Below are 22,918 nucleotides of genomic sequence, written 5' to 3' on the forward strand. Positions count from 1 at the left end.
TAAATGAGATATTTCAGTATTTTTTTTTAAATAAATTACCAACAATTTCTTAAATTCTGTTTCACTTCGTCATGATGGGGTACTGAGTGTGGCTTAATGAGAATAAAAACTTTTTCCCACTGTAGCATCAGGCTGCAACATAACAAAATTAAACAAAAGTGAAGGTGGTCAGAATAATTTCTGAATGCCCTGTAAATATTTGTGTAACTTCATAGTTCACCTCTGCTTGGAAATGCACCTTGAAAGCGCTTGGAAACGGTGTATGAACCCCGGTAGTAGCCGGTAACACAAACACTTAAAGAATGACAGCTGCACAGCCGGTTTATGAAACAGATTAAATTTACTTTCCATGGTTATGAGAAATAAATAGTTCCAGTAAAAAGAGTCACAAACCAACTGTTGACTGGCAGCTCAGTGTTTCAGAGAGGTCGAATTCACAACACAGCAGGCCTTCCATGCATCAGGCACGCACTCGCACGCAGACATCCACTCGCTCAGACGTGTTCACATAAATTCAGGTCATTCTCACATGTGGAAAAGTTTTACAGTTTTACAATGATAAATATTGAGCCGTTGTAGAAATCTCCTTTCATGCATGTCACCGCTGTGCATGTCACAGTTTGAAGTTAACAATGGAAAAGCCCAACGTCCTCCTAGAAAATAATGAAGCTGTCGTTTATTTTGTGTTGGGGTTTCAGTGGAGCATCCAAACCCACAGGATACGGATTAATGTGGAATAAAATAGGAAGGGAAGGAGCAGGTTTCACCCATTTAAAGCTACCAGGGAAGAAATCAAAGGGCTGCTCTGCTGGTAAATCCATTTACATAATCACTTTTTCCTTGTGAACGCCATCATTTTCCCATTATCTGGAATGTTAAAAACGGAAAGTATCTCCCATTTGGTTGCTTAAAACTTAAATTGACCAAATTTTGGGCACATTTAAATCTTTTAAAAGTAAATCAATCCAGTAAATTCTCCACTGTTTATCACCCAAACACAGCATGTTAACAGGATGACACTATTAGCTTCAAACTGTTAAAGTCAATGTTTGTTACATCAATGCTCTCTGCTATTTATCAAGCTTTAGTTGTGCTACCAGAACCCTCCGAGCATCCTCTCCCTGATCAGTTTATTTTAATGAACTTGTGTTGCTGAAAATCAGCAGACGGTACAGGGAAATATTCCTTTAGATTTTGAGCTAAAGAGCTGAAATAGGATGAAAATCTCCCCTCATTCATCTCTGTACATTCTTACATGTCCAGCTGGTGTTGTTCAAAGCATTCCTGATGTTATTAAGAGCAGAAGCTTACACACTGACGGCACTCAGGTTTTCTTTGCTACTGTGAGTGAAGGAATGGCTGTTTCTGCCTTATCTGTGATGGATTTCTCTCCTGTGCCTGCTGATGTGAAGAACCAGAAGCTAAAACATGATCATTCACTTTCCTCTTGGATCAGAAATGTAAAAACTAATAACTGAAAAAAAAAAAAAAAAAACTGTGACAAAGTGGGAGATATTTTGCTCTATATAAAAGTTTATCTCATAGTATCTCACTAATCATCCCAGGAGGTAAATTTCAGGGCGCTTTCATAGCTGGCAAGGTCAAAACTGGTCTACAAGAGTTCGCGTTACTGTTAATGGCCATGAAATAGTCCAGAGTGTCATATTTTGAGAACCAACAAGAAGTTATTTCTGCATTTCTAAGTCTGTAAGATTTAAAAAAATGAAATATAATATAATGATTTTAGTGGTGCTTTTGTGCAAATTTTTTACCTTTCAGACATAGCAACACTTGCTTTCTCATTGATTTAAGTATTTGTGCTAAGCGTAAGTGTCAGGCTGCCGGACTACAAAAGTGCACAAATGGTGTTCAATTTCTTCATCCAGTTCTTACAGCAAAAGGAGTAAGAACATTTCTTAAAATTTCATTTAGCCATGCAAGGACCTGAAAAAACAAAACAAAAATGTAGATAATGTAAAAAAACAACAGTAAAGGGAAGTGGAGCAAGGACTTCGCCTTACACTTGCTCTGAGCCTGGCTTTGAAGCCAATAGTAGCCAAGATGCTCGCACTGACGCTGCTGGAAACACTTTTTAGCTCGTTGGTTACTACATCAGATCTGAGGAGGGCGCTTTAATTTAGCCTATGAGGACCCCTGTTATTTCTATGTGCAGGCCCGCTCTGGGTGATGGTCTACAAGTCTGTCTACAGGCATAGTGCATGCCCTTATAGTGCAAGATAAGTGGCTAGCTGAGTGGCCACGAGTGCAAAATTACATGTTCTTTATTTCAGCTGATTCAGAAGCCATATCTTCCATCTACTTCGATTTCTCCTCTCTTTTCTTCTTTGCAATAACTGCAGAATAATCAGCTGCTGCTCAATATTTATCGACCTACTGCAACATAATAAGTACTGCTTCTGTTGTTGGGGTTTCATTGCATATAAAAGTAGGAAATGTGACAGGCTTTAATCTTGACAAGGGGTACTTAATCTAAATAGTAAGAAAAATGATGGAAAGGGTAAAAGAAAGTGATTGCCTGCAACTCCACCCCCCACATCCTGATGTAAATGCTGCCATGATGGGACAGTTTCCTATTATATCTACAAAAATTATGGGTTTCTGGCTTTGAAAACTTTTAAATTATTCAAGGTAGTAAAAAGAAAAATATCTATATTAGGTCAAAAGATTTAGTTCTGGCACAGTTGTAAATTCCAGTATTTTGCATTTAAAAGTGTAGGTAACTGACTTCCTGTTTGGATACAGACCTGCTTTTGTATCTAGATCTAATATTTTGTCATGAGCTTAACCACGGATAAAGGAACTTGTTATGGATTTAAAGGAAACAGGTGAGCAACGGGTGCAGATGACCTTGTGCTTATGTCTTTTCCCCACTCTCTTTGAGTCCTCTTCCAGATTCAATCCACTTTCCTCCTCTTTCAATAAAGCGAAAAAAGCCCAAAAAAAAAAACGTCTAACAAAAAGAAATAAGTGGACAATAAAAAGGTAAATGTCTATAACACACGGTGCAGATGACTTCTGACTTGTCCACTGAGCAGTCTGTGAGTTTTTAAAGTAAAATGAGACATTAAGGAGCAGTGGTGGACTCTTTCAATTGCTGTGGCTGCAGGGAAATGCTAACATAGCTCAACCAAAGTGTGCTGAAAGGTAAAATAAGCATGCAATAGATTGCAAACAAAAAATTTGTGCACCTTAGTTAATCCAAATTAATGCAACTAATTCTGAAGGCCTGAAAATAAATATAGAATTATATTTTTGAAAATCAAGCCATTTAAAATATATTTAGAAACATCGGAGTTGCTATTTAACATATTGAATCTTCTTTAAAACATCTTTTGTAACAGTTTTGCTTCTGGTTTTATCTGGATGAGAAGAACAGTTGAGTTCTTCTTTGTTGGCCTGCAGGAATAAGACAAATGTGTGCTGTAACTTAATAAAATCAGGAATGCAAACACACCAGCGAATCTTTTAAAGAAGGTAAAATAAACTTGTGAGATCTTCTTTTTGCTGCAGTAAACATGCAGAATACAGAAGAGAGACTTCTCAACCGGCTTCATCTGTAGCATCACTGTCAGTTGCAAACAATACAGCGGCATTAAAACCTAAAATTTCAATTTGAAATCTTTTTTTTCTTCTTGTGTATAAATGCTGGAGCAGTGGTCCGACGCCAAGTGGAAAACAACCATTGAATACCCCACCCCGACCCCCTCAATCCCATCTCCACCCCTCCGAAAAACATGCCACAATGACACTGTTATTTCACAAGGAGAGGATAAAGGTCACAGACACAGAACACATCTTAATACTGATGGGTAAACTCGGCCACGCTGAGGCCCCCGGGTCCCTGATTCCAAACAAAAAAACACAATGAAGTGCAAGTTAATAAAAAGAGTTACTGCAGTGAAATCTCTGAATACACACAGAGCGAGAAAGTGAAGCTTGCATTATTTCCTTTTCAAAAAGCACTGAAGTCCTGGCAGTTTGTGAGAGGTTCAGGGAAGGCCTGCTGGCTTCCTGTGGGACATCAGATGATTTCCTGTTCAGCTCCAGTGTTCCTCTTCTTACTTCCAAACTGTTTTCCTCCTTTCTCCTCTTCTTTTGGTCCCGTCATGGAGCAAAGACCTGTAAGTCATGCTCTTCCAGTTTGTTTGGACTCGTGTGTGCTTCTTAATCTCACAGCTCAAAACTGTTACCACTGTCCTCTCCCACTGCTGATTTCTGAGCATCAGCGTAAACCCCAGAGGGCAGCAGGGCCTCCAGACAAAGAGTCTGACTGAAATGATTCAGGAAAAATGTCAAGAAGGAATCAAGGAAAACCGTCCCAAGACCGTGTAACCGTCCCAGACTCTCTAAACCTGTAAATGTAGAGTTCAGTCACGGAAGCTCGAAGAAAAACAAAACATAAACTTCAAATATATATAGATATACATATTTATAAAAGGAAACAAATCCGAGAAACTGAAGCGTTCGGTCTCCAAGCACGACAACAAGAACAACAACTTGGATCACAGCGTCGACGTCAACATCAGTGGGATTCTAAACTCAAATGAAGCCGGAGAATCGTCAGCAGAAAAACAAAAGTTACTGACTGCTCATCTGTGCGTGGCGTCTCGAGTTCACATCATGTACACACCCACACATAGACACACATGCACACGCACACACACAGTGTGTTAAATACAGACAGTAGTAGTTTAGCAGCAAAAAATTCAACCTGACCCCACCCCCCAATAAATAAACACAGTCTCCATAAAGAACCAACCCAGAGTCATCGCTCGCAGGGGTGTGTGTGTGTGTGTGCTGATGTGTAGCTAAGGGGAGAGGGGGTCACTCTGAGGGGAGGTGGGCTCATGCGAGACATTGGTGGGGAGTGACGATGAAGTGGGACAGTCCACCATCCTCTTTATCAGACTTTAGAAGAGCATGCTCTGCCTCCTGTTGATCTTTCCATTACCTGGAAGAAGAAGGAAAGAAAAATTAAAATACAAGACCCATAATGCACTGGGTTTCCACTAAAAACAACACAGCAGGGGACAATGTTACTGATCAAGTTCAGATTAATACTATTCTTTTCAAGGTTCAAGGTTCTTGAACCCAGAAAGGTAAATTTGATGGGCAGACAGGAGTTCAGCATCTCAGGGATAAAAACAACAACACAGGTTCACAATTCAAGAGGTGTTTGATAAGTTAATGGACACCAATGGAATTTCCAGAGCAAATCAGAATCGAGTATTCACCAAGACCACGGTATTAATGTCATTATAGGCAAATAGTCATGAGTGCTTATAATGTGTTAATACGCACCTATAATGCTGTAAAACCATAGTAATAAGTATACTTATGTTATAATTCAATTTAGAGAGGGAGGCATAGAAAGTATTATAGGTATTTGATTATTGTAGGCTTAGGATTTGGAGCATGGGCTCTGTAATCTATGACCGTATCTTTTGTCTTGGAAATATTAATGAATCATCACATCAGGAGACAAACTCGTCTACAATGGGACCATGGTTGAACTCATTGTGCAACAAACTCACTATAACTGAATTATCTGCAAACTTTATAATAAACCTGTCCTCATATTCACTTTTACACAAGTATAAAGTCATGCTGCGGGTACACACCCCTACGGTGAGCCTGTAGAAGAATAAGATGATCAGATATGGTGACTATTTGCTTCGACCCTTTGTGATCTGTTTGTTAAAGAATCGAGCTACTACTTTAGTTAAGATGCTCTAACAGCCTCACGGCAAGGATATGGGGTTGGATAGTGTTAAAAGCAAACGAGAAATCAAAGAACAGCAGTCTGGCGTGTTTGCTACCTTCACGGTGACAGGCAATCTATAAAGGATAAAGTGCCTGCTCAGTTCCCTCAGTAATTCTCTTCTTTACAAGCTTGAAAAGGTGTTCATCACTATAGAGGTGACGGCAACTGGCCTGAAATTAAAAGCTGCTGGGCTGCCGTTTTTAGGCACAGGAATGATCACAGCAAAGACATATTAAACATGTAAGAAAAGACAGAACTTAATAGACCTGAGCATGCTTTTAGCCTAATGGCTACAGATAAACACTAGCAGTTCTACCACAGTACATAGCATCTTAACAAAGAAACTAAAAGTCAGGATATCTCTTTCCTTAAAAGTCATGATCAAATAATATCATAGTGACAAGCCTGTCACCGTTTATCAGCCTCTTTACCAGTCTAATGATTGCCCCATGGTCATATTAAGTGGTCAGTCTTAAGCAAAGTCTATAGCAATCTTCTGTATTGTTTTAAATGGGTCTTTCCATAATACTGCAATATTTATGTTGTTTGGTCTCTGGGTGTTGTCTAATTCTATGGATATTTTTGTTATGTGCATGCATGATCTACACCTTTCAATATATATACCATCAACCTGCCAGGGATTACAGATGGAAATTAGCCAACAGCTACAATCTGGTTACTACAGCTACGTTTATATATCCATGTCCATTAATAGGCACTGACCCCTAGAATAAATAAAATAAATCAAAATAATAATTCTATTAATATCTAAAGATTCAAAGGGTTAAATGCTGAAAAATCTGAACTGCTACCCACTCACTTGAATCTGGGTATGAGGAGTTCCTGTAGCCAGGGTCCCTCTGCAGCTGCACTTCTTTTAACGTGAATATTGATACGCCTGCAAAACACAGGAAGAAGATTCAGAATAAAGCTGACAAAATACAAACAAAGACAGGACAGATTGAAGATGACTCCATTCATTTGTGTCTACCTTCAGACAGCGTGTGGACTCTCATCCCGAGCTGCCTGAAGTAGGAATGCTTCATCGCCTCGTCAGCTGAAATCCTCTTCTTGGACTCATACTGTGGAGACAAACAGGAAATATCAACCACCCCAAGAACTCAGCAGATGAAGCTGTGGATGTTTTGTCTGCTATCAGTGATTCACTGTGACCGACTGACACAGGACTGGAGTGGAGGGTCATTGAAAATACTGTGTAAGGGGATATAATGATAATGGTGCGCCACCTGCTGTCTAAAAGCGGTACTATATCATTTCTAAACTCAGTCTCAGCAGGAAAGGAAAACAGCTGCTATCTAATGCAGAACTATTTACTCTGAATGAAAGACAGAAGACACAGTGAGATGTGTTTTTATACTTCAGCGTAAAAAAGCCAGGGACAAATAGCATCCATCCATATGTTCATGCATCCATATGGGCCTTTCTTGTGAATGGGATATCTCAAGAAGACTATGAGGGACTTTCTCCAAACTGTGCACTTAGGCTATACTGCTAATCATTTTTAAACAACAGTTTGTTTAAAATGAGTATAAGCTATTAAAATAGCCACTCTCTTTGAATCTGCATTATTATAATTTGCTGATTAAGCACTTTTTACATTTTGCCGATTGTGTCACTGCTATGCTACCACCAGTGGTCTTAAGGGATCAGGGAAAATACTTAGACTACATGGGTGTCATTTATGAACTAAATATAGCAAAAACTCCTATGTTTACAAGTTTATTTGTTTAATTTTGGTACAAAAACTTCTGGTTACACTTATTTTAAAGTGTCAGTCATTGGAAAAGTCCAGATAAATAAATCATTTTAAAATACAGAGCAAAAAACAAAGAAGGCCCACATTGCTGGTCATATGTAAAAATATATACCAATAAAGAAAGAAAAGTGTACATATTAAAGCTACAAAGCTATGTAGAATTTCCATTAACCAATTTTACAATATTGTTATTGAAATTAGTCTAAATAAAATAATTCCTGTCTTAGTAAAGACTAAAACATGAGGATTTTAATTGACATAAAATGGACTAAAATATTTTTTTATCGACTAAATCTAGACCAGAACTTTTAACTGTGAAAATGACTAAAAAGTGACTAAAACAAAAAGAAATTTAATAAATAGAGGACCAAGACCAAGGGTGCATCCCATTTCTACCCCTTAGCCCTTATCTTAGCCCTACCCCTTTGTTTTGCACGTTCCCGTCAGGTGAAGGGGTGTCCCAATTCTCTTTTGAATCGAGCGGCAGGGCTAAGGACCAAGGGCTACATAGCCCTTGAATTGAAGATTTTTCAGGACCACACTTGAAACCAAGGGGTATGAGGAATTTCCTCTCCGTGCACTGTGTTCAATTGCGAAATGGCACAACAGATAACAAAGGAGGCGCATAAATGAAAAAATATTTTCAGCATAATGATTATAGAAAACACAACAGTTGTGTTTTTTTCATATATTCAATCTTTAGCCACTGTATTTTTGGTATCTACACGTGTAAATGAGGGTTATTAATTGTATAAATAAATGAAGATCAACCCAGTAGGAACCAGATGGTCAAAGCTTTGTCACCTCCGATGACGCAGCTGTGACACAATGTGTGATGATGAACAGCAATCAAATTGCATCTCATTTCTTAAGGGAAGGTTTTCATCCCTTCTTTACCGCTCTGTTTCAAGGGGCAAGGGGAAGGGGCAGACGAAGGGAAAAGGCTGAGGGAAAGGGTTAAGGGAAGAAATGGGATTGGCCCCAAAGTCAAAGTAGCTGCCAAAATGAACAATGCTTCCTATGTGCAATGTACGAGGTATGGCTAATAAAAGAGAATAGTGCTGTTAAATAATTTAACTCAACATAAGTATTTTTCAGTGTCTTTCTCCTTCACTATCCTCCCCTTCTGCATCAACACACCGCTCCATTCAGGCCTCTTCTGATCAAAGCTGAGCAATAGGTTTTCCTCAGACAGTTGTCTCAGAACCTTTGTTGTTCTCTTTTTAACTTCTGACACGGACTCAAAACTTTGATCTTAGGAAAAAATTACCTGGTGCTCTATCAGGTAAATAGGGAGAGTGATAAGCACTGTTTTGGACCAGAAAATGCTTTACAGAGACCACAGTGTGGGCTGGAGCGTTGTCTTTCTGAAGAATGAAACCATTATGGTCCCTTTCTATAGACTTTTCTCACAGTTTTTCTAGAATCTGTTTGCAATAGTGTTGATTCACCACTGACCAGTTCTGGTACCCACTTCTCCAAAATGATACCCTTAATGTCTATAATCAACATTTGGACTAACTTTGTAGTGCTTTCATCATCTTTGGTGACGATGGTATCGTGTATGTAATCACTCCTTCTAAAACAATCTGGGTTTCCTTCAATGTGTTCCAAAATGTCTCCACAAAGTTTTCTGAGTTTTTCCTTTTGGCCAGGAGTCAGAAGTTTTGGCACACACTTTTGTTACATTTGAATTTTCATGCAAAATTAGCTGACCTGCCTCTTTATCAATGGAGACCATTTCTTCTATCATTCTTCTACTGAGTCGATCACTTCCAACGATTTGTTCAATTTGTTGGATGTTTTCACAAGTTTTTGATGTGCATGAGCGCCTAGAATGTGCTCGTAAACATATGCACTTCAATCAGTAGCTGGCAGTGAACTAAAGACGTTATTTATAGAAAACTTACAGCACTTATGTATGGATACCCAACCTTTAATATAGAACACTGAGTGTGACTGTGAACCACATGGTTTTATCCTCATAAGCACTGTCTCATCATTTAACAGTCAAACCTCATATCTATTATAGTTGCAGCCGCTGTGAAGGACATGACTTGTTCTCCTGAATGTCATGTGATATACAGCTACATCATAAAATGGAACTGCTCCTGGAATCTGCCGTTCTGTTGCTGAATCTCAGTCATGTCGGGTGCTGTTAACTTGTGATGGACCATGATTATCCTCTGCCATTGATTGCAAATTCACTTGCCAAAAACTCTCATAACTTGGATCTTCAGCCTCCAGAATCTCACATAACCATATTTCTTACCATGTGGTATGAAATATCTGAGATGTGGGTGGCAGGTTCAGCAGGTTTGAATGCATAGGTGTACATGTTTTTTTTAATGGTGAAATAAAGACTCACTCTGAGGAAAGACAGCAGCAGCTCGATGCCTTCACCATCCAGCCTAGAGGAGACAAAAAGAAAAGCAAGTTTACTGTCTGCCTGCCGCATGGGGGGCTTGTATGAGGAAGGAAGTGGACAGCCAACTGTGAAATGTTCCACAGGATTTCCTGCTTGTGGTTAAAAACCCACGTGCATGTGAAAACACCCTCATAGTGTTCAAGTAAAAGAGGAAGAAAAGTAGAGCCAGGGGTGAATAAAAACAAACAAGCAGGCGGACATCCACCCACACACACAGAGCACTGTACCTGGGAGCGTGGTTGATTAGGGGCTGTGGTTTGTATTTGGGGAAGTTGTAGGATTTAAACTCATCGACGGAGGAGATGCCCGGCCAATTCTCCTCTGTGGGTGTGCCTGTAGTTGCAGAATCACAGCCAGTCATTGATACAGTATTAGCATGTTCCATGAAAACAAGTAAAGCCTTTCAGGTTGATATTGTGACCTTGACAGGCAGGAAACACTCACCTAGTAACCTGAAAATGAGGTGGAGCTCGTCCTCCACAGTGGAGCCGGGGAACAGCGGCCGACCTGCAGCCATCTCATAGAATATACAACCAACGCCCCTGCAGACGAAAACACACCAACAGGAGAGGTCATTTAAGGGCTCCAAGTAGTGTTAGAAAAACTCAAGTTTAGTTTTGCTTTCAATATTCAAAGAAGACATATCATGAAAAAACAACCTTTTAGACCCATATATTTTGGTATCTGGAGTATCGACCAACCAACAACATGTACAACAAAAATGTCTCATTTAGACCCCAGGGGGCAGGTGCAAAAGGGTCTGATATGTCCCTTTCAACAGCAAGAAGCAAACAGGGACTTTGCAACATGTTTAATAGGTAATAACATCACTGTTAGAAAGCTGCAGCAAGATTTGTGTATTGCAAATACAGAAAAAACAGTCATGTTTGGATGATGTGTGATTTACATTAATGTCACACTGTAGATTTGTAGATCTTGGGTAATGGGGACTCAGCGCATTTTTTTTCCTTTTAGCAGGAAAACACAACAAACACCCAAAAACAAAACAAACAAACAAAATTATTTTAGCCTTGGTGTTGAGTAATCTTTCCTGTGGTAAGCTGTCCTGGCTTATACAGTACATTATTCCAGTCTTGTAGGTTAAGGGGGAAAGGAGATGGCTATTAAGAAAGTGTAGTTATCCTTAAAAAAAAAATAATAATAATAATACAAAAAATAAAAATAAAAAAGAGGGGTGAGAACTAATTATACTGACAACTAAATCAGATAAAATAATAATAATAATAATAACAACAACAACAATGATAGTAGACATATAATAATAATAACAGATTAAATAATAAATCAAATAATAGTCATACGGTAAATCATAGTAATGGTAATAATATATACATACATATACAGACAGACCTATACATGCACCCGTTCATACAAATAAAAACGTATGCACACAAACACGTATGTTCTTACATGTACTTATATATATGTAAACACACACTTACATAGTACCATACACATGTATTGAATTTGTATTAAGGTTTTCCTTCTTTTATTGAGACTTTCTTTGAAATTTTGGGGCCAAGAATGGACTGAGGGTAAGCCATGTTGCCTAGGTGATGAGGAGAGCGGCCAGAAGTCAATGCATTAATAAATGCATGCAATGCATGCTTTTTTGAGTGACACACTGATTACTGCTTTAACAATGTGTGTACTGAGCTTTAAAATGTCAGTTATAGAGGGGTTGACAGTCTCTTACCACATATCAATCTGTGTTGAATACTCAGATGATCCCAGAAGAACATCTGGAGGCCGGTACCAGAGAGTCACCACCTCATTGGAGTAAGTTTTAGTCGGGACTGACTTGGCCCTTGCAAGACCTGTAAAAAGAAAAAGATGTCAAAATTATCTAATGTATTTTTTCACATTTTTCCTCCTCCTCCTCCTCCTGATTCTGCTGCTGTGCCTTCACTTACCAAAATCAGCAAGTTTGAGTTCTCCTCTCTCGTTGATGAGGAGATTCTGGGGCTTCAGGTCCCTGTGGAGAACTTTCCTCTTGTGACAGTACGACAACCCTCGCAAAATCTGGAACAAGAAGATCTGGGAGGACATGTTACAACTTGGTGTTAATATGTCTGATTGTGTGCACAAAATGGGATCTTTACAGTTAGTAAACATGTCTATCTCTAAACTTATTTAGTTGGGATGTAAATAACACAAGAAATGGGACATTTAGACCTTTAGTTACTGTTTGATCAAAGAACCATGGACTGATGCAACCTCGTACTGTGCTGTCTATTTATCAAACTGACATAAAAGTTGGAAGTAAAAGCATAATAAAATCAACAAATGAAGAATAAAGAGACACCTTCACATTGTGCATGCTCATTATGTTTCCACAGTCATCCATGTACTGCTTCAGATCCTTGTCCTACAGGAAGAGATGACACCATTAGGAAGAAGTAAAATACTTTCTTTCATATCATTTTTCAAGGTGAAAGTGAAAAGTATGTTTATATTTCTGTTTATTCTAATGTTTTTAATTCTCATATCTTATTTACTCAGTGCTTTCATCAGTTTCTTCTCTGAATCTATTGCTGCTCCGTTCATGGAACTTTGCAGAGCATACCCATTGTAATGAATTATTATTATAGACTCCATCTAAATGCAAATCCAGCTCTTTCCTTTATGTTCAATTAGAGGTAATTTTGCCAGAAAAGCTCTCAAACAGACCATCATTCATTAATAAAATGAGGCAGTGAGTTTTACCAGGTACTCGAAGACGAGCGTGAGGCTCTTGTCAGTGTGGACGATGTCGTGTAGTGTCACGATGTTGGCGTGTTTGAGGTCCTTCAGTAGAGACACTGCAGAGACAAAGGAAGATAAAACACCAATGAATCATGGACGAAGAGTAAACTAGAAAGGTAAGTGTTGTGGGAACTAAATATCTAGGACAGAAGTGGCTCACCTTCTCTGATAGCGGTGCATGGTGCTCCCTCCTCGTGCTCCAACCTGATCTCCTTCAGCGCCACCAGGTTGTCCGTCAGCTTACTGCGTCCTTTAAATACTGTGGCGTAGGTTCCCTAAATGCAAAACACACAACTCTTATGTAAATGACTGAATAAATATGTAAGATTTTTCCTCAGTAATTAGTGTTGGATAGGATTTCAAGACTTCCTCACCTCTCCCAATTTGTCCAGCTTTATGTACGTCTCTAACTTTCCGAAACCAATCTCTGACTGGAGGAACAACACAGAAGGAAAGGGTTAGAATGGCAGCCCATCAGTAAGGTCCAACATTTCTGTTTTTAACTCCACAATAGGCACATTACATCGGGTAAAGCAGATATCAGACATTTTAATAATTATACAAAAATCAGGAATATAAATCAGAATGCATTTATTATCATAGTAAGCTCAATAAACAAGGTAATTGAGAGAGCAACTCTCTTTTATACAAAATCAAAATATGAGGATATAGAACAAAAACAATGAATAAGAATAAAAAAGAAATATAATGACATAAAATATAAATATAAAAAACATTAAACACACTGTACTGAAGAGCAAAAGAACACAGAACCAATACACACAGGCATACTGGATCATCATGTTGAACTACATTTTCTTTATGTACACTAAAACTACTGAAACTAAAGCAGACAAGGGCTGTTTTCTTGTTTATATTCTCCTACGGTTGGAGGATAAAAAATATATGAATAAATCAGTCCTGGGGGCCCTATTTTATGTGTTAGAATTAGGACTGACTCATTTGGGAAACTTATCTAAATAAGACCCCCCCCCCCCCCAAAAAAAAAACAAAACAAAACAAAAACAAAAACAAAATTCAATTTTGATCATTTTCTAAGTTCCTCATCTTATTTATTTCTTAACAAACATGCAATAAATTGCTCTATACTATAACAAAAACAATATTTGGTCGGACAAACATAAAAACAAGAAAAGTAGGATTTTTTTTGCAAAACATTCTAGAAAGAAAAATGACATTAGAATGTTTGCATGATGTGTAAAGCAGTGGTTCCTAAACTTTTTCCTTATATTTGAGACCATAGAAAAATAATGTCCCTTTTGTCTGAGGGACAAGAAAATCTGCAATTTTTAGATTTTCCTGAGTGTAAAAGTGATCCAGTAATAGTTGTATCTTTAGACATTATTAAAGAACAACCAACAGCTTATTCTGCATGTTTTACATGTTACTTTTAGACAAAATGCCATTTTAACAACATTTGAAAATTCCTACTTCAGAGAAATGTGACTTTTTTACAGAAATAGTTCACTGTAGTTTCAGGACATATCTTGATCTGATGTTTTGTTTTGTGGTTATCCAGGAGGGAAAGAAGTTATTTTTTCACCACTAGATTCCCTTTAAAAAGAGCCACAACTTCATGTTCATTTGGCTTAGAATTTCCCAGGTTGGCCGTTATTGTTGGTAAGCCTCTACTGTACATAAGCCTCTTTGTCGCAGTTAGCAACAAATCTGCATAGTTACCCCACAGCTGAGTGTTATGATCTAATTTGATGGGACTATAGGAGGGAGGTAAACGCTTGTGGCTCCGGATTAATCAATCCTTGCTTCACACTGGGCCAGTTGCTATGGTAACCGGCACCAAGGGAGTCTACGGTAACAGCACCACAAAAGCAATAAAGGTAGAAAACACAGACAGATACACAGACATAGACATGAACGCAGACGGACACTGACCAGCGAGGCTCGGCGGGAGCGTCGGCTGAGCGGCTGGTCAAAGGGGGGGCTGCTGAGCTGCAGCTTCTCCAGGTAACCGTCGGGAATTCGGATGTCAGCAGGCAGAGACAGGCGCTTGTTGAGGTCCTTAAAAACACACAAATTTAAGAATATTGAGTATTCCAACTACTACATACCTTAAGTAAAAGCTCAAATCAGTTACATAGATAAAGAGAAAGCAGCAAGACACAAAACTAAGACGAACTCCAACAAAGATTTTCTTCCATTTCCAATTATAATGTAATGTTGTAATCAATTTCCAATAAACACCTGAAGAAATTCTGATATGTTCATACAGCTTTATAGGCTAACAAGGCTCTTACTGTAAGGTTGTCATAGATGGATCAAATTAGTGATAGGATTTATAATTTTATTTATGTGTATCTTGATTTGTACAAAGATAAATATTCTTTCTGATGTAAATTTACAATTTATAGACTTTCACACAGATTAGTACCCAGATTAACTCTATATAAGCATGTTCTTTTTCCTTTATATTCTCTGTATTCTAGGGACAGATATTAGAAAGTATCATTAGTTATAAATGCTGTTTCACAGTTCATTAGAAAACTTTTCTCTATACACAGAACAGTGCATCTGTCCCTGCCAAATAAATCAAAATATAAAGAGCATAAAAGTTTAGTTTGCAAATAATTTAAGACCCTGTTCATATTGACGCCTGTCCCAAATAAAAAGCGGCGCTTTAAGTTATTTGAAAGCTCACACAAAGAATAAAAAAGAGGCACTTCACCATTTTGTTATGAACAAGAATAGTTGGGGCGCAGACGGCCTAGTGGTTTAAGGCCCGTCGCATGTACGTGGTCGGCCCAGGGTTCGAATCTGGCCTGTGGCACTTCAGCTATCATCCTTGTTTCCTATTCTGTCCATTGTCCTCCTCTATCAATAAAGGCATAAAATGTGCAGGATGTTGCAATAGCAATGTTTCCTCACATTAAGAATGCTCCTGGACACAGCCTTTCAAAGTGGAGACGGCATGTTCTAGCATGCATGGGTTCTCTTCAGGTCCACCGGGTTCCTTTCACACACCAAAAACATGCTAGTCAGGTTAACTGGTGACTAAACCAAGCATATGGCAGATTAGGGTACCATACTGAGCCCAATAGAAAGTGGTACAGCCCGAGGGAGCTACAAGACAGTCAGATCTAAAATAAAAATATCCAAATACCAACAATACTTGCAACAAGTCCAACAAACTCAAACCCACCATATATTTACATTTTAATTACTGCTGTAATCAGAATAAATCTCAGAATTTCTGTAGTTTATCATAATTAATCTCCCCACAGTAATTTACCAAATATTTGTTTCAGAAAATGTACAGTGATCTAGCTGATTATAATTTCTTTCGTACATGGATGTTTCAATGGATCTATCTTACAGGCAAATCCAAAGAAAACGCTGGAGCACAAGAATCACTTAGTGCAGTTTAATCAAGTGCAGAGGCCTAATGTTGCAACACGCACTGTGTCTTCATCAGAGTCAAATTGTAGTGGTGCGGTTTGAAAAATTTAAAAAACCCTCCTCATTACAGAGCCTCTTGCTTAGAGTGGGAAGTCAGCACGCAGTGTACCAATACTGTGACAGCACTGAACCCTCCAATCCAGTCATAAATGCATGAACAGATTGACAACAAACACATAATACATACATAATATGTACAACAAAGCAGAACATTACAAAAAACATAAGAGGCTCAGTTCTTTATTGAGCCCAAAAGGTTCAACCGTGTTGAGGGTGTGTATCCAAAACGCCTCTCTCCTGAGGAGTTTGTTGACCATGTCACCACCCCTCAGGGAGGAAGAGATTTTCTCAATGTTTGTAGTGTTGTGCTATTGCACCTGGAGAGACTCCCTACTCATTATAATTTGTTAATTTTAAATACATTTTGGCCTTTTTGAGTGTCTTGTGCCTTGCCATTGAAGACCGGAGTCCTCTCAAGCAAAGTTTTTATGGTCAATTAAACTCAATTTGGTGCTATTTTATTCCCTCTTGGTCCATTATTTACATCCAAGATGCATATTTTAATCATCAATTATAATTTTAGATGTGCATCTCCTCTTCAGTGCACTTTATCCACAATTATTAAAGCCCTTTGGAGTGTGTCGCCCCAGGGAGTTGGCTACATTTGCCTAAAGGTCAACCTGTCTATGCAAATAAAGGCATAAATAAATAAAAGCCTGGGCTATGGATTGACTTTTTACAGATGTGAAAGAATAATGCAATTTGTGATCATGTTGAGCAACTATGTGATAATAGGATGAAGCGTGATAAATAAATTGCATTCTTATAAGCAATTACTTACAATTTCTGTGAACTGTTGCTCATGCCTTACAGATTGCCTGTTGCCAGACCTTCCAGTGCAGATGGACAGAGCTACTTGTTCAAATAAAATGCCTTTTCCTTTTTTATGGGAAAATGTATGAATTCAGTCTAACAAGATTTGTGGTTATTGACAATTTTTGATCTTAGTTATTGAAAAAATGTTTATTTTTTGTGTTTATGTGTAAATGGAGAGTCTTACTCAGAATTCAAAGCTAAAAGCCTCTTTTTAATAGCCAAATTCTTGCTTATCATTCTTGTTACTTTAACACTCACTCTTTGTTTACTGCACGAGTGAAGGATTATCCACATTTTTGTTTTGTGCAGTCTGCAAAATAGGAAAAAATCTGTGTTACACGAGGTGTGTGGAGTATTTCTGAAGCAAGCAGCAGAAGACAATGTAGGCCTCTGTGTCCGCCCGCCCACACACACCCACCCACCCACGCTCAGACATAGGAAGGAGCACAGTCTAAAATAACTCGCTCTCATCTCCTCCTACTCCCCAAGAGAGGAGACAGAGATCAGGTCGATCGCCGTCTTATGTAGGGTAAAAATAAGGGGCGGTGTGTCGAAGCGTGACTGCAGTGGCTGCGGCAGGAGTGCAAAACCTTTATGAGCAGACCAGGTGGAGATAAAACACATCATACATTTGTTTATTAATGTTTAAAGCTCATATCCTCAGTCTGTATTCAAGCCACAAGCTATCATTGTCAATAATACTCAGCCCATTGTTGCTGATTGGATCTATTCTGGGATCAAATAAAGAGCACATCTGATAGAGATGATCTGACATAATGCTGCCGTCTGATGTGGAGAAACGAGGCTGAGAGAAGTATAAATACACAGAGGAGACATGTCACATCTGTTTGGTTGCTTTTAAGTTCAGCTCATCCTCTCTCATTTCATTATCGTAGTCCTCTGCCCTCTGTGACAATGCAGCTCGAAGATGATGCCTGAATAATGACAACAAAGAGTTCAAATAAAAGCCACGATTATGTAAGGCAAATCAGTGTCTTGAAAAGGAAAGGTATTATGTAATTTAACTGTGTGCTGCTTAAAAAGCTCATCATGTAATGACAGTCTAAAGCAGATTGTGTCTGTCTTGTCTCAGCAATTTTAATCTCATTTATTTTAGATTCATGCCGCTTACATAGTTTGTGAGGCACTTGGTGAAAAGATTACAGAACTGAAAGACACGATTGATAAGTTGATCATGGATCATCAAAAACAAGACTCAAAATATCTTCCAAGCCTAGTGAGCCAAATTTAAGGACCAGCTGCTTGTGAACTTACCACATTATCTCCGTTACATGGACAAAAGTATCTGGCCACCTGACCATTACATCAACAGGCACTGTGAAGACTTTGTATACATGTGCTTCAATATGTAGTTGCCCCCCCTTTTGCAGCTCTTCTATTGAAGCTTTTCACAAGATTGTGGTGTCTTTCTGTGGGAATGTGTGCCTATTTAGTCTGTGGAGCATTTAAGAAGCCAGGCACTGATGTTGGACCAGAAAGCCTGGTTCAAAATCACTATTTAAGTTCATTTCAAAGGTGCTCAATGGAGTTGAGGTCAGGGGTCTGTGAGGGCCAGTAAAGTTCTTCCACACCAAACTCATAAATACATTTCTTTATAGTCCTTGCTTTGTGCAATTGGACACAGTCATGTTGGACTAGAAAAGGGTCTTCCCAAAAATGTTGCCACAAAGCTGGAAGCATAGCATTGTCCAAAATGTTTGAAAAATGCTGAAGCATTAGGATTGGCCTTCACTTGAGATAGGGGGCCTAGCCCAAACCCTGAAAAACAGCCCCGTAATATCCGTCCTCCACCAAACTTCACAGTTGGTACAATGCAGTAAAGCAGGAAACATCCTCCCGGCATCCACCAAATCCAGACTCACCCAACAGAGAAGCGTGATTCATCACTCCACAGAACACATTTCCACTGCTCCACTGTCCAGCGTTGGTGTGTTTTACACCACTCCATCAGACACTTGGCATTGGACTTGATGATGTGAGGTCTGGTCATGGAAACCCATTCCACAAAGTTCCTGCCACACAATTTTTGTGCTAACATTAATGCCAGTGGAAGTTCAGATCTCAGTTGCTGTGGCCGAGTTGCTGTTGTTCCTAAACGCTTTCACTTGAATAATATCACTTACAGTTGACTGTGGAATATCCAGCAGGGATGAGATTTCAGCAATCGTCATGTTGCAAAGGTGGCATCCATCACAGTACCTCATTTGAAGTCACTGGGCTCTTCAGAACGACCAATTTTGAATCACAAATGTTTGCAAATAGAGACAGCATGGCTAGGTGCTTTATTTTATCCACCTGTGGCAGCAGGTCTGATTGAAACACATGAATTCAACAGACGGACCAAATACTTCTGTCTACATAATGTAGTTTGGACCTGCTCTTTGGCTATCTAGTTTTTATCTTTCACTCAGCAACAGATGCAGTGTTAAATATTGCTGAGTGCAATAATCCATCCTGATGTATACTCAAGCATAAGCTAAATTTCTTTAAAATAAAGTACTCCAACATAAATTATGTATTAAATGTCACAAAGGAAATCAACTCTCTACCCTGTCAAAAAGTAATAGCTTAAATGGTTAGGGAAATAATAGCCTGCTGTAACAGGTATACTTAACTTTTCAATCTGTTATTTGCGTGCAGAAAGTAGTGGGTCAAACCAAAGCCTACAACACGGTTTAAGCAATAGGAGAAGGGTTATATATATTCTGAGAGTTTTTGTAAGGTGCCAATATGGAAAAATGATGAAACTGAAATGATGCTGGTATTATGATGAGTAGAAAAATGGACTAACCTGATGTTGTGTCTTACAACAGTAAAGATGCTGATGGCTTACCTTTATTATCACTGTTATAATGCTTTTTTTTTTATTTTTGTGGTCCTGCTGATGTTAAACATACTTTTACAGTTCTCTCTAACACCATAGCATCACATATGTAAGACCTGCTGTTGTCTTGCTGCTATATTTGCTTGTCTCTATCCATCCCATTCTTTTTGCCACCTCCTCCATCCCACTTTCCAAGTCCAACACAGCTTCAGGAGATGGCTGTGCATCACAAGTTTAGTTTGGTTTGAGGTTACTGCCTGTTAAAAGGCTGTTTTTTTTCTTGCCAATGCTACTTGCTAAATATTGAAAATTGCTGTGCTTATGATGGGTTAATGTTTGGACTTTGTAAACAATACATCTAAGAGTGGGATCTAGACCTGCCCTCTTTGTAAAGTGTCTAAAGATAATATTTGCTATGAATTGAGGCTCTACAAATATAATCATGGTGCTCCGTCCAATAGTTTCACCTTATCTACACTGGGTGTATCATCTCTCAACTGCCATAAAAATAGATGTGATGGTTGCAATGGCACTGCTGGAGTCGCAATGGTTAGTGTCACTTAACAGCAGGAAAATTGCTGATATGAATCCCTGTCAGACTAGGACGTTGAGTTTGCATGTTCTCCTTATGCATGTGTGGGTTCTCTCCTGGTGCTACTGCTTCCTACCATGCTTGTTGGGTCTTCTAGTGACTAAATTGTTCGTCTCTATATGTCAGCCCTGTGATTTATTTGTGACCAGTCCAGGGTGTGCTCTACCTCTCTCTAAAGGAAAGCTGGGATAGGTTCCAGCTCCAACTCATTTTAATATTCAATATTTTCTTGTAGAGACCAGGGTTCATGGTTCCATCAGTTACAGCAAGTCATCTTAGTCCAGAAGCAGCAAAACAGTCCCAGACCATCACACCACCACCACCATGTTTGACTGTTGGTATGATCTTTAACTCTCCCTTGTCAATTAAGAAAAGAAAATGTGGTAAATCACTGCTTATGAATTATTTGATGCTCAAAATGCAATGCAGTAGCATTTAATTGCCTTGCGGCTGCTGTACCCCACTCTACTGCCATTCAAACATGGAAGTGATGTTACACTGGCTCCATCAATTGTTGAATAATGAACACTGACCTTAACTGAGTCAAGTGAGGCCCACAGGTCTTTAGATGTTGTCCTGGGTTATTTTGGGACATCCTGGGCATGTTCACCACTGTTCCAAGTTTTTTCCATTTGTAGATAATGGTTCTTATGTGGTTCACTGGAGATCCAAAGCCTTAGAAATGGCTTTGAAACCTTTTCAAGTCTGACAGATGTCAATGACTGTTTTTCAACAGTTCTTGAAGGCTTTAGAAGTTTCTTGAGGTTCTTTTGTGACCTTCTGAATGAGTCGTCAGTGTGCTCTGAGTCATTTTGGTGGGCCAGCCAAATTTGGGAAGGTTTACCAATGTTCCAAGTTTTCTCCACTTGTGGGTAATAGCTCTCATAGTGGCTCACTGGAGTTTCAAAGCCTTCAAAATGTCTATGAAACCTTTCCAGACTGATAGATGTCAATGACTTTGTTCACCGACTCATCTGTGTTTGAATTTCTTTAGACAGCGCCATGATGTGTTGATTTTTGAGCTCTTTAAGCCAAGGATTCTTGATTCAAAAGGTGTGGCAGTAATCAGGCCTAGGTGTAAGGTAGTGAAATTGAACTCAGTTTCCCAAAATAAGTAGTTAATCAGTTAACTCATGATTTAACAAAGGATGGCAATAACTTTTTTACAAAGGCCAGGTAGGTTTGAGTGGCTTTTTTCTTAATAAATTGAATCAAAAACGGCATTTTGATTTTACTCTGGTTATCTTTGCCAAATATTAAAATGTGTTTGATGATCTGAAATATTTAAGTGTGACAAATATGCAAAAAATTAAACATTAGGCACTGTAGATCATGGATGGATGGATGTTTGCAGAGCAGAATTACATAATTTCTGCTTATGCCAACCTGTCTTTCATTACTTAAGGGGTTTATGTATTGGAGACTGGTGTGATAAGGCATCCAGTGACTGGAAATGGGTGGAAAAAACTAAGGAGAGTTATAAATGGAGCACACATTGTGCCATTAACCTCCTTTTGGAAACAATGCCATTTAATTAAACCATCCAGCAGTATCAAAAGGAAGCAATAAGAGCAGCACACTGAAGCTCATGTAACAGAGATTACGTGTGTGTACTCTGTCAGCCTGTTATCACCACATCCTTCAGCTTGTTACGTGTATTAAAAACTAAGATAACCACACAATACAGCAGAAAATAGGTCACAGCATGAGAGCGAGTGTGAGGGAGCGAGACAGCTAAACATCAAGGCTGCTGTCAAGGTAGGGGTATGTTGCATGTGCTCCTCTGCCAGCAGGGGGCAGGAGGCCTCCAGGCTGAGACGATCAACCTTTTCAGAGTAAAACTTCCCCCAGGGTTAAACATTTAAAAAGATGAAGATGATTTAATGTGAACGCCTGCATATTATGTAGGGCAAACCCACACAAAAGCCAATATTAGGCATTGTTTGTTTGGAGAACAGCGGTTTAGCACCTTTTCCAGCTTATATAACAGCATGTGGAGAACAAGTCTGAGAGTATAACACTGGCTCACAGCAAAAACGTCCCTGAAAATTAATTCAAAAACACTTTGAAGCGGGCAAAAAAGCCCCCTGATAATCATGAGGACTTCTTCCATCTATCCTGCACATATTTTATTTGCTGAGCTTGTGTTAGTGATTGTGTCTTGTGAGCCTGTGGGCCACCACCACCAAAGCCAATTTAACATCTTTGATCCAGTGTCTATTAAAATGCTTGCTGACTGCTTTAGGAAGGAAAAGAAGTTTTTGTAGCCTCAAAATATGAGAGTGAGTGACTGCTAGTCTTCAGTGCCCTATTTCCTGCTGCATATTAAATATTTATCTTTCGTTTGACTGTATGCAAATGTGCCATTTCATTTAAAAGTTTGAAATACAAAGGAAACTCATGGATTTATTTAA

At 38.9% G+C, this 22,918-nt stretch overlaps 1 protein-coding gene across 2 annotated transcripts in view; it reads right to left on the minus strand.

The window, feature by feature from the left end:
* Positions 1-3,764: 3,764 nt before the first annotated feature.
* Positions 3,765-22,918, minus strand: part of cdk17 (cyclin-dependent kinase 17) — an 84,894-nt gene continuing 65,740 nt past the window's right edge. For both annotated transcript variants that reach the window (XM_041780743.1, XM_041780744.1), the window contains 13 exons: positions 14,671-14,796; positions 13,131-13,187; positions 12,917-13,031; positions 12,718-12,812; positions 12,317-12,379; positions 11,925-12,048; positions 11,708-11,828; positions 10,435-10,532; positions 10,218-10,323; positions 9,931-9,973; positions 6,777-6,867; positions 6,606-6,683; positions 3,765-4,972 (listed from right to left, as the gene is read on the minus strand). In XM_041780743.1, coding sequence (XP_041636677.1) covers positions 4,932-4,972; positions 6,606-6,683; positions 6,777-6,867; positions 9,931-9,973; positions 10,218-10,323; positions 10,435-10,532; positions 11,708-11,828; positions 11,925-12,048; positions 12,317-12,379; positions 12,718-12,812; positions 12,917-13,031; positions 13,131-13,187; positions 14,671-14,796 — 1,158 coding nt within the window. In that variant the 3' untranslated portion in view covers positions 3,765-4,931. The remainder of the gene's footprint in view (positions 4,973-6,605; positions 6,684-6,776; positions 6,868-9,930; positions 9,974-10,217; positions 10,324-10,434; positions 10,533-11,707; positions 11,829-11,924; positions 12,049-12,316; positions 12,380-12,717; positions 12,813-12,916; positions 13,032-13,130; positions 13,188-14,670; positions 14,797-22,918) is intronic.

The sequence above is a fragment of the Cheilinus undulatus genome, linkage group 23 (genome assembly GCF_018320785.1).
Source record: "Cheilinus undulatus linkage group 23, ASM1832078v1, whole genome shotgun sequence".
Lineage (NCBI taxonomy): Eukaryota > Metazoa > Chordata > Actinopteri > Labriformes > Labridae > Cheilinus > Cheilinus undulatus.